The sequence below is a fragment of the Somniosus microcephalus genome, chromosome 25 (genome assembly GCF_052327205.1).
Source record: "Somniosus microcephalus isolate GS21.2 chromosome 25, FLI_Smic_1.0, whole genome shotgun sequence".
In the NCBI taxonomy this organism is placed as follows: domain Eukaryota; kingdom Metazoa; phylum Chordata; class Chondrichthyes; order Squaliformes; family Somniosidae; genus Somniosus; species Somniosus microcephalus.
Genome location: NC_141011.1, coordinates 28,966,840 through 28,980,070, shown reverse-complemented (window position 1 = coordinate 28,980,070; position 13,231 = coordinate 28,966,840). Strand labels below are relative to the sequence as shown.

Genomic DNA, 13,231 nt, shown 5'->3' with positions numbered 1-13,231 from the left:
ACCGAGAGCTATAGTAAAAGATACGGAGAGCTGAGAGCTCCGTATACAGCAACAAACCCTGTTGCTTAGCAACAGGTGCAGAACAATGGCCACAATATCCAAGCGTCCCTGTTGCTTAGCAACAGCTGCAGCCACACCCGATTGCACAGTCACAGATGGAGGAAGGCCAGTAATATGAAGTGAAACTTATCTGAACCTACTCCTGAATTTTGATGGTTAACCGAGATTTCCGGTTATTTAGGTGCCGGTAAATCAAGAGTTTCCTGTATTTCTGTTTGCCTCTCAACATGTATGCCATTCATGTATGTTTGTTTTCCTAAAATCTAAATGTAATTAAGAAAATAGTAACATTAATAGTGCACTTACCAGCTGAGTATTCACTGCTTGCACACTCAGCTCAATACAGAGACACCCCCCCCTTCACACTTGCCTCTACACACACCCACACACTCCATGTTCACATTCATCTGTACACATGCAGACTTCCTTCCATGTTTACACACTCAAGTGCATTTATTTGGACTGATGTTCTTTTCTGGTGTCAGATGTCTTTTCCGGGTTTAGCTATGAAAAACTTTTTAAAGTATTTTAAAGTTTCCCAACCTGTTAACAGAATTACATAAGATTACATAGGATGTACGGCATAGAAACAGGCCATTCGGCCCAACCAGTCCATGCCGGCATTTATGCTCCACATGAGCCTCCTCCCGTCTTTCCTCATCTAAATCTATCAGCATAACCCTCTATTCCCATCTCCCTCATATGCTTGTCTAGCCTCCCCTTAAATGCATCTATACTATTCACTTCAATACCCACGTAGCGAGTTCCACATTCTCGCCATTCTTTGGGTAAAGAAGTTTCTTCTGAATTGCCTATTGGATTTCTTGGTGACTATCTTATATTGATGGCCTCTAGTTATGCTCTTCCCCACAAGTGGAAACATTCTCTCTGTATCCACTCTATCAAAATTTTTCATAATTTTAAAGACCTCTATTAGGTCACCCCTCAGCCTTTTTTCAAGAGAAAAGAGACCCAGCCTTAAACAGGAAGAATGCCTGGGAAGTAATGTCCAGGCTCGCCCATTAAGAATCACCACTAGTGTGCAGCTGGTGCCTGAGATTCTCCTCTTCTTTCGTACGGTAGTAGCAAAGCAAATCAAATGTCAGTATCTAAGTCAGATATCCAGGCCAAAGCTTCCGGTGTAACAGCGTGGATATCTTGTAGGCTACCTGCGAATTTCCTCAGGGCAGCGCTCAATGATGTGCTCCAGGGTCTGATTAGGAGCTCCGCAGTCGCATGATGGGGATGCTTTAATCTTCCATCTATGGAGAAGGTGGCAGCATCTATCGTGACCATGCTGAACCCCAGCAAGAGTCAGCACCTTCAGGAGAGGTGGGGGGAAATTTAATTTCTTCATTAAATTTAAACAATAAATTATGTTTTTAGAACAGAATTCTCTTTCTGTTTTACAGGATTCCTCAGGAGGCAATCCCAGGAGGACAGTAAGACAACCCCAGATAAGTGCACAGAGGAGATCGCGAGTATCTGACGCAAAATCCCTGGATCATCAAGAAGACAGTAGCTGAATGGAAAGTGGATCCGGACCCTGTACTCGGACCTACTGATTCAGCAGTCTGGCGCAACTTGGACAGTCCTGAGCTCCAACTCCTTTCAACTTGTTTATGATTTGCTATTTGTACACTGTAGAGACTTGAAGGGTGGGGTAAAGGTTGCAGGCAAGCAGACTGTGAGACCACACTTCCATCAAAACTGGAGTTTGTTGGTAGTTGTAACTAGACACTTAAAACATTGTGGAATATGTGCGTTTTGGGTTTACCATTGCCTCATTATCACAGTAGTGAGGTTACTAATAATGTGGGTAATTGCGCTGGGGGGGCACGTCTTCTTGAAGCAGCATCTGGGACCCTCCTACCAGTTAGTAAACTGTGCACATGTTTCTCTGGGGAGGGGACGCCTCCACACTGACTCCGCAGCTTCTCATTTCTTCCTCAAGGTAAGTTTTAAAGTTGAAGCCCCCCCCCCCCCACCTCCGTGCTCAGTGAGCGATGGCACCACCAACTGTGATACTGAGGCAGGCAGATCCCAGCTTTGATTCCCTGGTCTGTGCTGCATTTGCTGATCTCATTTGGGGTGGAGCTGGGGGGCGCTACAAATTAGCATAAGCATCCCTGAATTAGGGAAGGAAAGAAATTAGCCTGGGATCCTGCTGCTGATCAGTGATCACTGCTCGAAGTGTGTGTGGACATTGGGTGAGGGATGGGATTTGATGTTTTGATGCCTCCCAAGTGTCAAATATTCTGCTGACACTCGATGTTTAGGCCTTCGCGTGAAGAATGGCACCAGGGGGAGATACTGGAAGGTGCCTGGTATCTATGGAACTCTTAACTTGGCAAAAGTTGGCACATTCGGGAGAGGAAGGGAGAAAATTGGATGGAAAATGTTGTCAAGTTTGAGTTTACAATTTGTGCTGCTCAGGGAGACTTTCAGTGTGCACAATCTGACTTTGTAACAGCGAGGAAATGATGGGGAAAATATTCCAGAATCATTAAAAAGTGTTGAGAGAGTCGGTGTTAGTTACTGTGTCACAGTCTATTGTGAACCCAGTTACGCAGGTCCTGTAAGTGATTTAAAGTGGGTTTGTCTATCTGTCTGTCTGTCATTTGTTGGTGACCTATCCCCGGTTTGTTTCTGTCACATTCTGAGTAAAATTCATTGAAAGTGTTTCAGTCAATAAATATTGTCAGGAAAAAAAAATCTGCATCTTCAGCGTAATTATCTCAACAAACGGAGCATGCTGGTGTGAATGGAGGAGCTGGTGGGGGTTGGGTGGAATATGATGGTCCTTTGCCACCAGTGGGTATCAGGTCTTAGCTCTGCTCCCAGGTGAGGTGGCAGTAGGGATGCTACAGTTGGCCTCAGTGCCTGGATCTAGAGAGGAAAAATCTGTTGGGGTTCCCACTCCTGATCACTATCCAGTGACTCCTGCTGGAAGTATGTGTGTGGAGGTCAGATGAGGACAGAATTGAATCACAGTTGCCAGGTCAGATACTCTGTAGATGCTCAAAGTTCACAAATTAAGTGAGGTCCCAGAGGTTGCCTGGTGCAGTGCCCCTGGAACCTGGAACCCAGTACAGTCCAGTCAGTGCCTTCAGGGGAGAAAGAAAATTGTGAAATTCAAATCAAGAATTTTGCAGCGGTATAAATGGTGATTTTTGTTTTATTCAGTGAGAACTCAGTCTGTGTTGTTCAGGAGATTGATGGTAGGCAACTCCTGACTAGATTCTTCAGAAAGTCCAGGAAGGACCAACGTCAGAGCAAATGTGTTAAACCATTGCGGGTTTTTAATGATGTGCAGAGGTGCGGGAATCACAAGTAATGATGCCTTGTGCCCACTGGATGGCGGGGCTGAGTTGGTTCATGTTTGATTTATTTTGTTAGTTTTATTTGTCATTTTTCCCATTTTCTTTGCACCCCCTCTCCTCCTGAAGGTGCTAAAGTACAGAAATACCGGGAAAAGAAAGGAGTTGACACCAAATGGAAAAAGACATTATTTATTCACAGACAACGTACTACATGTCTTGCCTGTGATGTACGGCACAGGGCAGCAAGGAACAAGTGGCCTGAGTCACTGCTCCAAACCCAATGAGATAAAAACACAATATGCTGAAGAAACATAACAGGTCCTCATCTGAGAGAAAAACAGACAGTTTACTACTTCTGCTGGGACCCTCCATCGGTGAAACAGTAGCCTGCTTTCAGATGCTGACAAACCTGCTGTGTATTTCCAGCACTTTCTGTTTTTGCATCAGATTCTCATTGTTTTTCTTTTTAATCTGTTACAGACCCAACAGCATTGCACTCTGGATATGAACAGGTGGGAACTCACCCCAAGTAAAATCTTACACAAATAAATGGTTGAGATAACTAACCGTATCAGACCTGGAGTGAGTTCTCCGTCGTTAAATCAAGTTACTACCCCACAATCTAATTACATGGATATGGATATGCTGATGGGTATCCTGAAAGTGGAGGTTAAATTATCCATCGATACAAATGTCCTCTCAGGACCAAGCACAGAATTTAACCAATTAACAAATCACATGTGTTTGGTGTGAGCCAGCAATTGTCCCTGTTGTGCTGGAGTACTTGTGTATCGTGCTAGGCGAGCTCGCCCCAGACAGGAATAGTTACATTGGTGGTAGCTGGCAACTGAGGTTGATCTGCTCTGGGGGGGAGCGGTGCAGGGCCTGGAGCTACACTGATCCACGATGAATGTCCCAAAAGGTCTGTGGCCAATTCTATCAGCATAACCTTCTCCTGTAAATATAGTAAGTCAGGGACACCGTGCCGAGCAGGAGTAACACTCTACAGCAAGCTCGGATCATAGTGTGTTCAGGTTTTTCCTTCTCAGCGTAGCGTTCTATGAAACCAGACTGAGAAAGAAAGAAGACAGCACAGTTTGAAATGCGAAGAAATACTTGCATTATATATTGTCTTATCAAAAACATCTTAAAGTGCACAGTAAGCTCTCAAAAACAGCAATGAGATGAATGACCAGTTTATCAGGTTTTGATGCTGTTGGTTCAAGGAAGAATGTTAACCAGGAGAACTCTCTGGTCTTTTCCAAATAGCAGCATGGGATCTTTAACATCCAACTGGTTTTTTTGGGACCTGGGTCCTTCAACACTAACAGCTCATGCTGCCTGTGGTTCTTTGTTTAAAGTAAAATATCCCTTCCCATATTGGGTCCACTTCTCCCAACTTGGTGGGGGTTGGGTTTGGATGGTTGTGGGGGACTTGCTTCTCAGTTCTCTCTGAGCTCCAGGCAGAGTTTACATATCACCCTTTCAATGTGGCATATGCCCCTTACATACATTATGAACTTTACCCATCTGTATCTTGTAGGGAAGGTGGCACTTCACCAGTGGGGAGAATGTAACTGTTTGCAGTTAACTGAGTTGAGCTAGTCTGTGGTATGGAGAAGAGGGAATTTGTTTTTCAGTGAACAGGTCACACATGCAAATAGCTAGATCCGCAGAGACTGTGAGGCCCACTATGTTCTTTGTGACATCTCAGACCATCACTCACAAAAGCTGGATGTTTGGCACAACTGGAACACATGCATGACGACCTGGTTTTAACAGCCTTTCCCTAACCCCTCCACAAAGTCATCACAATTGCTCTGAAGTTTCTGTCTTAGAGCCAAACAGACCTAATAGTTCCAAGGGTCGATGCTGGTCTGTGTTGAGTTAGATGATCTCAACTGGGTGGGAGCATTTGGCAGAAGCACTGCTGGGCTAGGGAGGGGAAGATTCAGAAAGGGTTCCTGCTCCTGGTCACCATGTAGCAATCCCTGCTAGAAGTGTGTATGAAAGGTAAATATACCGTGACTTTCAGTGTGAGGACTGACATCTGAATAATGTCCACTTCTGTGAAGTACGGGAGAGTGCTAGGGTACATTTACAGAACAATTCACTACAAAACAAAGCATATAATTTTGTCTTTGTATAATCCCTTGGTTTGGCCTCAGTCAGAATACTGTGTTTAGGTTTGGTCTTCTCACATGGTGGGTGATATTGAGGCTTTGGAAAGGGTGCAAAGGAGGGCCACTAGACTAATTCCCAGTTTAAAACATCTTAGTTACCCAGATAGGCTCATAGCTGGGTCTCTATATTTTAGAGAAGCATAGAGTTAGAGTTCATTTGATCAAGGTTTATAAGATGATTTCATAGAAAAATAGGAGCAGGAGTCGGCCAGAAGGGACTAGATTGTGTTTGTGCAGACCAATTGTTTCAACTGAATATGAATGAGGAGGGGTTACTCAAACAAGTTATGTAGGGGAGAACTAGGTTAGATGTTAGGAGGTTGTTCTTTTCCCAGAGAATAATGGGCCTATGAAACAGATGGCCAGCTCGGTGAATTCCTTCAAGTGAGAGCTGGATCTATTTCTGGCTGGGGCAGAGATCACCTCATGCAAGAGGTAGGTACATTGTAGTGTTAATTAGGGCCAGGGTGGTCTGCTGGACTAATTTTGATTGCCTAAGGGGTTCGGAAAGGCATTTTTCTATGTTTTCCCTCCCAGTTGGCTTGGGTTTTTATCTGTTTATTCGCTTTCTTCCAGGAGATTACATGGCTCCAGGTGGGTGGGGAGTGTGCGTATTGTGATTCACAAGACATCACAACCGTGTAGGGCCAGCTGGATGGATCAGTAGGTCTTTTCCTGGCTGCCACTTTTCATATGATCATAGGATAAATGGCATCTGTGGAACTGAGTCCCAGTGACGTAGCCAGTGGCTTCAAGAGCGGAGGAGAGAAAACTAGAGAGAGAAAAAAAACAGTGAGGTGTGTGGGGTATATCCGAGAGTGTTATAATAAGAGGTGTGGATATATCAGGGAATGTTCCAGTGAGGGGTGTGGGGTGTACTGGGGAATGGCACAGTGAGGTGTTTGGATATATCAGGGATTGGTACAGTGAGAGATCTGGTTATATCAGGAAATGTTACAATGAGAGGTATATCGTACTGTTACAGTGACGTTTGCACGGGTATATCAGGAATTGTAACAGTGAGGAGCATGGAGTATAACAGGGAATATTACAGTGAGGGGTGTGGGGCATATCAAAGTGTTACAGTGAGGGTGGTGGTTTGTATCAGGGAGTGTTGCAGTGAGGGAAGTGGGGTGTTACAGTGAGGGTGTAGGGTATATCAGAGAGTGTTACAGTGAGGGTGTGGGGTATATCAGAGAGTGTTACAGTAAGGAGTGTGGGGTATATCAGGGAGTGTTACAGTGAGGGGTGTGAGGTATATCAGGGAGTGTTACAGTGAGGGTGCAGGGTATATTAGGGAGTGTCACAGTGAGGGGTGTGGATTATATCAGAGAGTGTTTCAATAAGGGGTGTGGGGTATATCAGAGTGTTACACTGAGGGGTGTAGGGTATATCAGGGAGTGTCAGTGAGGGGTGTGGAGTATATCAGAGAGTGTTACACTGAGGGGTGCGGGGTATATCGGAGTGTTACATTGAGCAGTGTGGGTTATATCAGAGTGTTACAGTAAGAGGTGTGGGGTATAAGAGTGTTACAGTGAGGGTTCTGGGGTATATCAGTGTGTTACAGTGAGGGTGTAGGCTATATCAGACAGTGTTACAGTGAGGTGTGTGGGGTATATGAGAGTGTTACATTGAGGGGTGTAGGGTATATCAGGGAGTGTTATAGTGAGAGGTGTGGGGTATATCAGAGTGTTACAGTGAGGGTGTGGGGTATATCAGAGAGTGTTATAGTGAGGGGTGTGGAGTACATCAGAGAGTGTTACAGTGAGGGGCCTGGGATATATTAGGGAGTGTTACAGTGAGGTATGTAGGGTATATCAGAGAGCGTTACAGTGAGGCATGTTGGGTATATGAGGGAGTGTTACAGTGAGGAGTGTAGGGTATATCGGGGAGTGTTACAGTGAGGCGTGTAGGGTATATCGGAGAGTGTTACAGTGAGGTGTGTAGTGTATATCAGGGAGTGTTACAGTGAGGCATGTGGGGTATATCAGGAAGTGTTACAGTGAGGTGTGTAGTGTATATGAGGGAGTGTTACAATGAGGGATGTGGGGTATATCAGGGAGTATTACAGTGAGGGTTGTGGGTTATATCAGAGAGTGTGACAGTGAGGCTTGTAGGGTATATCAGAGAGTGTTACAGTGAGGCATGTGGGGTATATCAGGAAGTGTTACAGTGAGGCGTGTAGGGTATTCAGAGAGTGTGACAGTGAGGCTTGTAGGGTATATCAGAGTGTTACAGTGAGACGTGTGGGGTATATCAGAGTGTGTTATAGTGAGGGTGTGAGGTATATCAGGGTTTCAATGAGGCGTGTAGGGTATATCAGAGAATATTACAGCGAGAGGTGTGGGCTATATCAGGGAGTGTTACAGTGAGGAGTGTAGCGTATATGAGAGAGTGTTACACTGAGGCGTGTAGCGTATATCAGAGTGTTACAGTGAGGAGTGTGGGCTATATCAGAGAGTGTTACAGTGAGGAGTGTGGGCTATATCAGAGTGTTACAGTGACGAGTGTGGGGTACAGAAACATAGAAGATAGGAGCAGGAGTAGGCCATTCGGCCCCTCGAGCCTGCTCCGCCATTCAATAAGATCATGGCTGATCATCCAAATTCAGTACCCTGTCCCTGCTTTCTCTCCATATCCCTTGATCTCTTTAGCCTTAAGAAATATATCTAACTCCTTCTTGAATATATTTAATGAATTGGCCTCTACTGCCTTCTTTGGTAGAGAATTCCACAGGTTCACCACTCTTTGGGTGAAGAAATTCCTCCTCATCTCTGTCCTAAATGGCCTACCCCTTACCCTTAGACTGTGACCCCTGGTTCTGGACTCCCCGACCATCGGGAACATCCTTCCTGCATCTAGTCTGTCTAGTCCTGTTAGAATTTTATAAGTTTCAATGAGATCCCCTCTCATTCTTCTAAACTCCAGCAAGTATAATCCCAATCGACCCAATCTCTCATACGTCATTCCTGCCATCCCAGGTATCAGCCTGGTGAATCTTCGCTGCACTCCTTCCATGGCAAGAACATCCTTCTTCAGATAAGGCGACCAAAACTGCACACAATACTCAAGATGTGGTCTCACCAAGGCCCTGTACAACTGCAGCAAGACATCCTTGTTCCTGTACTCAAACCCTCTCGCTACGAAGGCCAACATACCATTTGCTTTCTTAACCGCCTGCTGCACCTGCGTGCTTACCTTCAGCGACTGGTGCACAAGGACGCCCAGGTCTCGTTGCACTTCCCCTTCTCCCAATCTATTGCCATTCAGATAATAATCTGCCTTCCTGTTTCTGACACCAAAGTGGATAACCTCGCATTTATCCACGTTATATTGCATCTGCCATGCTTCTGCCCAATCACCCAACCTGTCCAAATCATACTGGAGTTTCTCGGCATCCTCCTCACAGCACACACGCCCACCCATCTTTGTGTCGTCTGCAAACTTAGAGATATTACATCTAGTTCCCTCGTCCAGATCATTAATATATATTGTGAATAGCTGGGGTCTAAGGACCAATCCCTGCAGTACCCCACTAGTCACTGCCTGCCACTCGGAAAAAGAGCCGTTTATTCCAACTCTTTGCTTTCTGTCTGCCAACCAGTTCTCTATCCAAGTCAATACCTTGCCCCCAATCCCATGTGCCTTAACTTTACATGCTAATCTCTTATGCGGGACCTTATCGAAAGCCTTTAGAAATATCAGAGAGTGTTGCAGTGAGGCGTGTAGGGTATATCAGGTATCACAGAATCACACAGAAACCCCACAGTGCAGATAGAGGCCATTTCGGCCCATCGAGCCTGCACCGACACATATCCCACCCTATCCCCGTAACCCCACGTATTTAATCCCCCTAACACTAAGGGTCAATTTATCATAGCCAATCAACCTAACTCGCACATCTTTGTGTTACAGTGAGGCATTTAGGGTACATCAGGGAATGTTACAGTGAGGCGTGTAGTGTATATCAGAGAGTGTTACAGTGAGGCTTGTAGGGTATATCAGAGAATGTTACAGTGAGGCGTGTAGGGTATATCAGGGAGTGTTGCAGTGAGACATGTAGGGTGTATCAGGGAGTGTTACAGTGAGACGTGTGGCGTATGTCAGGGATTGTTACCGTGAAGGGTGTAGGGTATATCAAGCAGTGTTACAGTGAGGAGTGTGGGGTATATCAGGGAGTGTTGCAGTGAGGTGTGTGGGGTATATCAGAGAGTCTGTTACAGTGAGGGGTGTGGGTTATATCAGGGAGTGTTACAGTGAGGCATGTAAGGTATATCAGAGACTGTTACAGTGAGGCGTGTAGTGTATATCAGAGAGTGTTACAGTGAGGCGTGTAGGCTATATCAGAGAGTGTTACATTGACAGTTGTGGGATATATGAGAGAGTGTGATAGTGAGGGTGTGGGGTATATCAGTGTGTTACAGTGAGGGTTGTGGGGTATATCAAAGTGTTACAGTGAGGTGTGTTGTATATCAGAGATTGTTACACTGAGGTTGTGGCATATATCAGAGTGTGTTACTGTGAGTGGTGTGGAATATATCAGGGAGTGCTACAGTGAGCGGTGTAGGGTTTTTCAGAAAGTGTTACTGTGAGGGGTGTAGGGTATATCAGAGAGTGTTACAGTGTGGCATGTAGGGTATATCAGAGAGTGTTACAGTGAGGCATGTGGGGTATATCAGGAAGTGTTACAGTGAGGCGTGTCGGGTATATCAGGAAGTGTTGCAGTGAGGCGTGTCATGTATATCAGAAAGTGTTACAGTGAGGTGTGTCGTGTATATCAGAGAGTGTTACAGTGAGGCGTGTGGGGTATAAGGTATATCGGAGTATTACAATGAGGGGTGTGGGGTATATCAGGGAGTGTTACAGTGAGGCGCATAGGGTATATCAGAGAGTGTTACAGTGAGGCGTGTCGTGTATATCAGAGAGTGTTACAGTGAGGCGTGTGGGGTATATCAGAGAGTGTTACAGTGAGGCGTGTCGTGTATATCGGAGTGTTACAGTGAGGCGTGTAGTATATATCGGAGTGTTACAGTGAGATGTGTGGGGTATATCAGAGAGTGTTACAGTGAGGCGTGTAGTGTATATCAGGGAGTATTACAGTGAGGGGTGTGGGGTATATCAGAGAGTGTTATAGTGAGGGGTGTGGGGTATATCGGAGTGTTACAGTGAGGCGTGTAGTGTATATCAGGGAGTGTTACAGTGAGGGTGTGGGGTATATCAGAGAGTGTTACAGTGAGGGGTGTGGGGTATATCAGGGAGTGTTACAGTGAGGCATGTGGGGTATATCAGGGAGTGTTACAGTGAGGCATGTGGGATATATCAGAGAGTGTTACAGTGAGGGGTGTGGGGTATATCTGGGAGTGTTACAGTGAGGGGTGTGTGATATATCAGAGAGTGTTACAGTGAGGCATGTGGGATATATCAGAGAGTGTTACAGTGAGGCGTGTGGGGTATATCAGGGAGTGTTACAGTGAGGCATGTGGGGTATATCAGGGAGTGTTACAGTGAGGCATGTGGGATATATCAGAGAGTGTTACAGTGAGGCGTGTGGGGTATATCTGGGAGTGTTACAGTGAGGGGTGTGTGATATATCAGAGAGTGTTACAGTGAGGGGTGTAGGGTATATCCGGGAGTGTTACAGTGAGGGGTGTGGGGTATATCCGGGAGTGTTACAGTGAGGGGTGTGGGGTATATCAGGGAGTGTTACAGTGAGAGGTGTGGGGTATATCTGGGAGTGTTACAGTGAGGGGTGTGGGGTATATCAGAGAGTGTTACAGTGAGGGTGTGGGGTATATCCGGGAGTGTTACAGTGAGGGGTGTGGGGTATATCAGGGAGTGTTACAGTGAGGCGTGTGGGGTATATCAGAGAATGTTACAGTGAGGCCTGTGGGGTATATCCGGGAGTGTTACAGTGAGGCGTGTAGTGTATATCAGGGAGTGTTACAGTGAGGGTGTGGGGTATATCAGAGAATGTTACAGTGAGGCCTGTGGGGTATATCAGGGAGTGTTACAGTGAGGGGTGTGGGTTATATCTGGGAGTGTTACAGTGAGGGTTGTACACACTTTTCTGTTATTTCTTCACTTTCCCTTTTCCTTTGTGAATGGTTCCTGGGAATGGTAATCTTTTCCCACTGTTAGTTTTTTTTTTGGCGTGAATATGAGGGAAGTGTGTACTCAAGGGTCCAGAGTGTTGAGAGTTGCAGCGGGGTGGTGGTGACCGGTTGGCGGGTGGGTCTTACTGTTTTTGGAAGAGGACTAAGTTGTTGGAGCGAAGTTGATGAATCAGATTGTGATTATTTTGTGAATCTTTTATCTTTTGTGACAAGTTTTATTTTTAGGCATGTTTAGGGGGCATGAATGAGGAACTATCATGGTTACGTGTCTGGGAGAATCTACTTTTGGTGGAATATAATTGGGCAGAAAGTTTTGGCGTAATACGATTGGTGAACAACCAAAGTATAAAATAACCAATTAGAAAGGAGAAAAACACAAGACTGAAATACTTGACCAATGAGAAGGAAGAAAATTGGCCAATGGCTTGATGGTCATGACAGACACAAGCAAGATTATCTAGTTGGCTCTGATACCGAAAAAAAAAGCAGAATTCGTGACCACACAATGTGAAAATGGAAATTTGTGTCTGCTTTGATGCAGATAATTCTAGGTCATGCAGAGTGTGGGATGTCACATTGTTGGGAGTCAGACAGAATCAAAGTGAAAACTCCAGCCTGGAGGCTAGCCAAGCCACTAACACACTGATTGGTGCAGCTCCTCAGAGCATCACTGTTGCTGGGCAGTAAGCTACAGGCCGGTTAGTCTATTGAAACTATTTTGATTGCATTGCCTTAGAGTCACAGTGTGAGGCCTGCTTATTTCAGTGATACTCACCCATCCTCCCTTATCTCTAATGTTCGGACACACTTTTCTCTCCACGTACTGTCCCACTCTGAATTCCAGCTCCTCCAGCACTGACTCCATGCCATTCTTCTGGCAGTATATAGCCAGCTGCCCTGTCAGGACATAAATGGAAAGGATCCCACTCCAGGTCAGCTCCTTCTTCTGCCAGGGGTTCTCTGGTTGGAAATGCTCATCCAGGATCTTGAATAAATAGTCACAGGCATTGTCAGGGCAAACTTCCCTGAAAACCCGGGGCCATCGCTTGAAGAAGATGGGGTATTTCTCCAGGAGGTCATCGCCTGCATGTCTCAGGGCTGCTGCAGCCGTGCTGGGAGCTGGTTTTGATATCCTACCGGTCACGTACCTGATGTAATCCTGCGACATTACATAGGCCTCCTTCACCACATGATCATCGCTCTGTTCCGTCATCATTTGAAGCGGCCGTGGTCTGCGAGCTGTGTTTGATTATTGAGTGGCTCTGTGCTGTGGTGGATTGGACTCTCAAATATCAGGAGACAGCTTATAGCGTCTAAAAATAACTGGGACAGCATCAGGGTGACCAGGCTAGGAAAATATCCTGGCAAAATATCAGCGCTTATATTCAGAAATACTGCGAGCAAAGTATTATTAGTGATAGGAAATTCAAAAGAATCAAGCTACTGCACTGATTGCACTCATTATGTCTTACTGTTACCATGAGTCTGCTGGGTAAGGTTGAAGAAACCTGCATAGTGATGAACTGAGCAAAATTAAAAATCTTGAACACCA

The 13,231-nt window shown here is 45.5% G+C and overlaps 2 protein-coding genes across 2 annotated transcripts in view; one reads left to right on the top strand and one right to left on the bottom strand.

Annotated features, from left to right (window-relative positions):
- The window catches only part of tmem82 (transmembrane protein 82), a 26,272-nt gene extending 22,327 nt beyond the window's left edge, over nt 1-3,945 (top strand). Inside the window, exon 6 of the mRNA XM_085966993.1 lies at nt 1,473-3,945. Coding sequence (XP_085823119.1) covers nt 1,473-1,586 — 114 coding nt within the window. The 3' untranslated portion in view covers nt 1,587-3,945. The remainder of the gene's footprint in view (nt 1-1,472) is intronic.
- bcl2l16 (BCL2 like 16) lies at nt 3,557-13,231 on the bottom strand. The gene is made up of 2 exons (XM_085966995.1): nt 12,455-13,231; nt 3,557-4,454 (listed from the first exon to the last, which is right to left on the bottom strand). The coding sequence occupies exons 1-2, from the start codon at nt 12,893-12,895 to the stop codon at nt 4,323-4,325; spliced, it is 573 nt and encodes a 190-aa protein (XP_085823121.1). The 5' UTR covers nt 12,896-13,231; the 3' UTR covers nt 3,557-4,322.

Coding starts and splice junctions, on each gene's coding strand:
- bcl2l16 (XM_085966995.1), bottom strand. CDS start 12,895: ATGATGACGGAACAGAGCGATGATCATGTGGTGAAGGAGGCCTATGTA. Junction 4,455..12,454: donor TTAGAGATAAGGGAGGATGG/GTGAGTATCACT, acceptor TTTCTTTCTCAG/TCTGGTTTCATAGAACGCTA.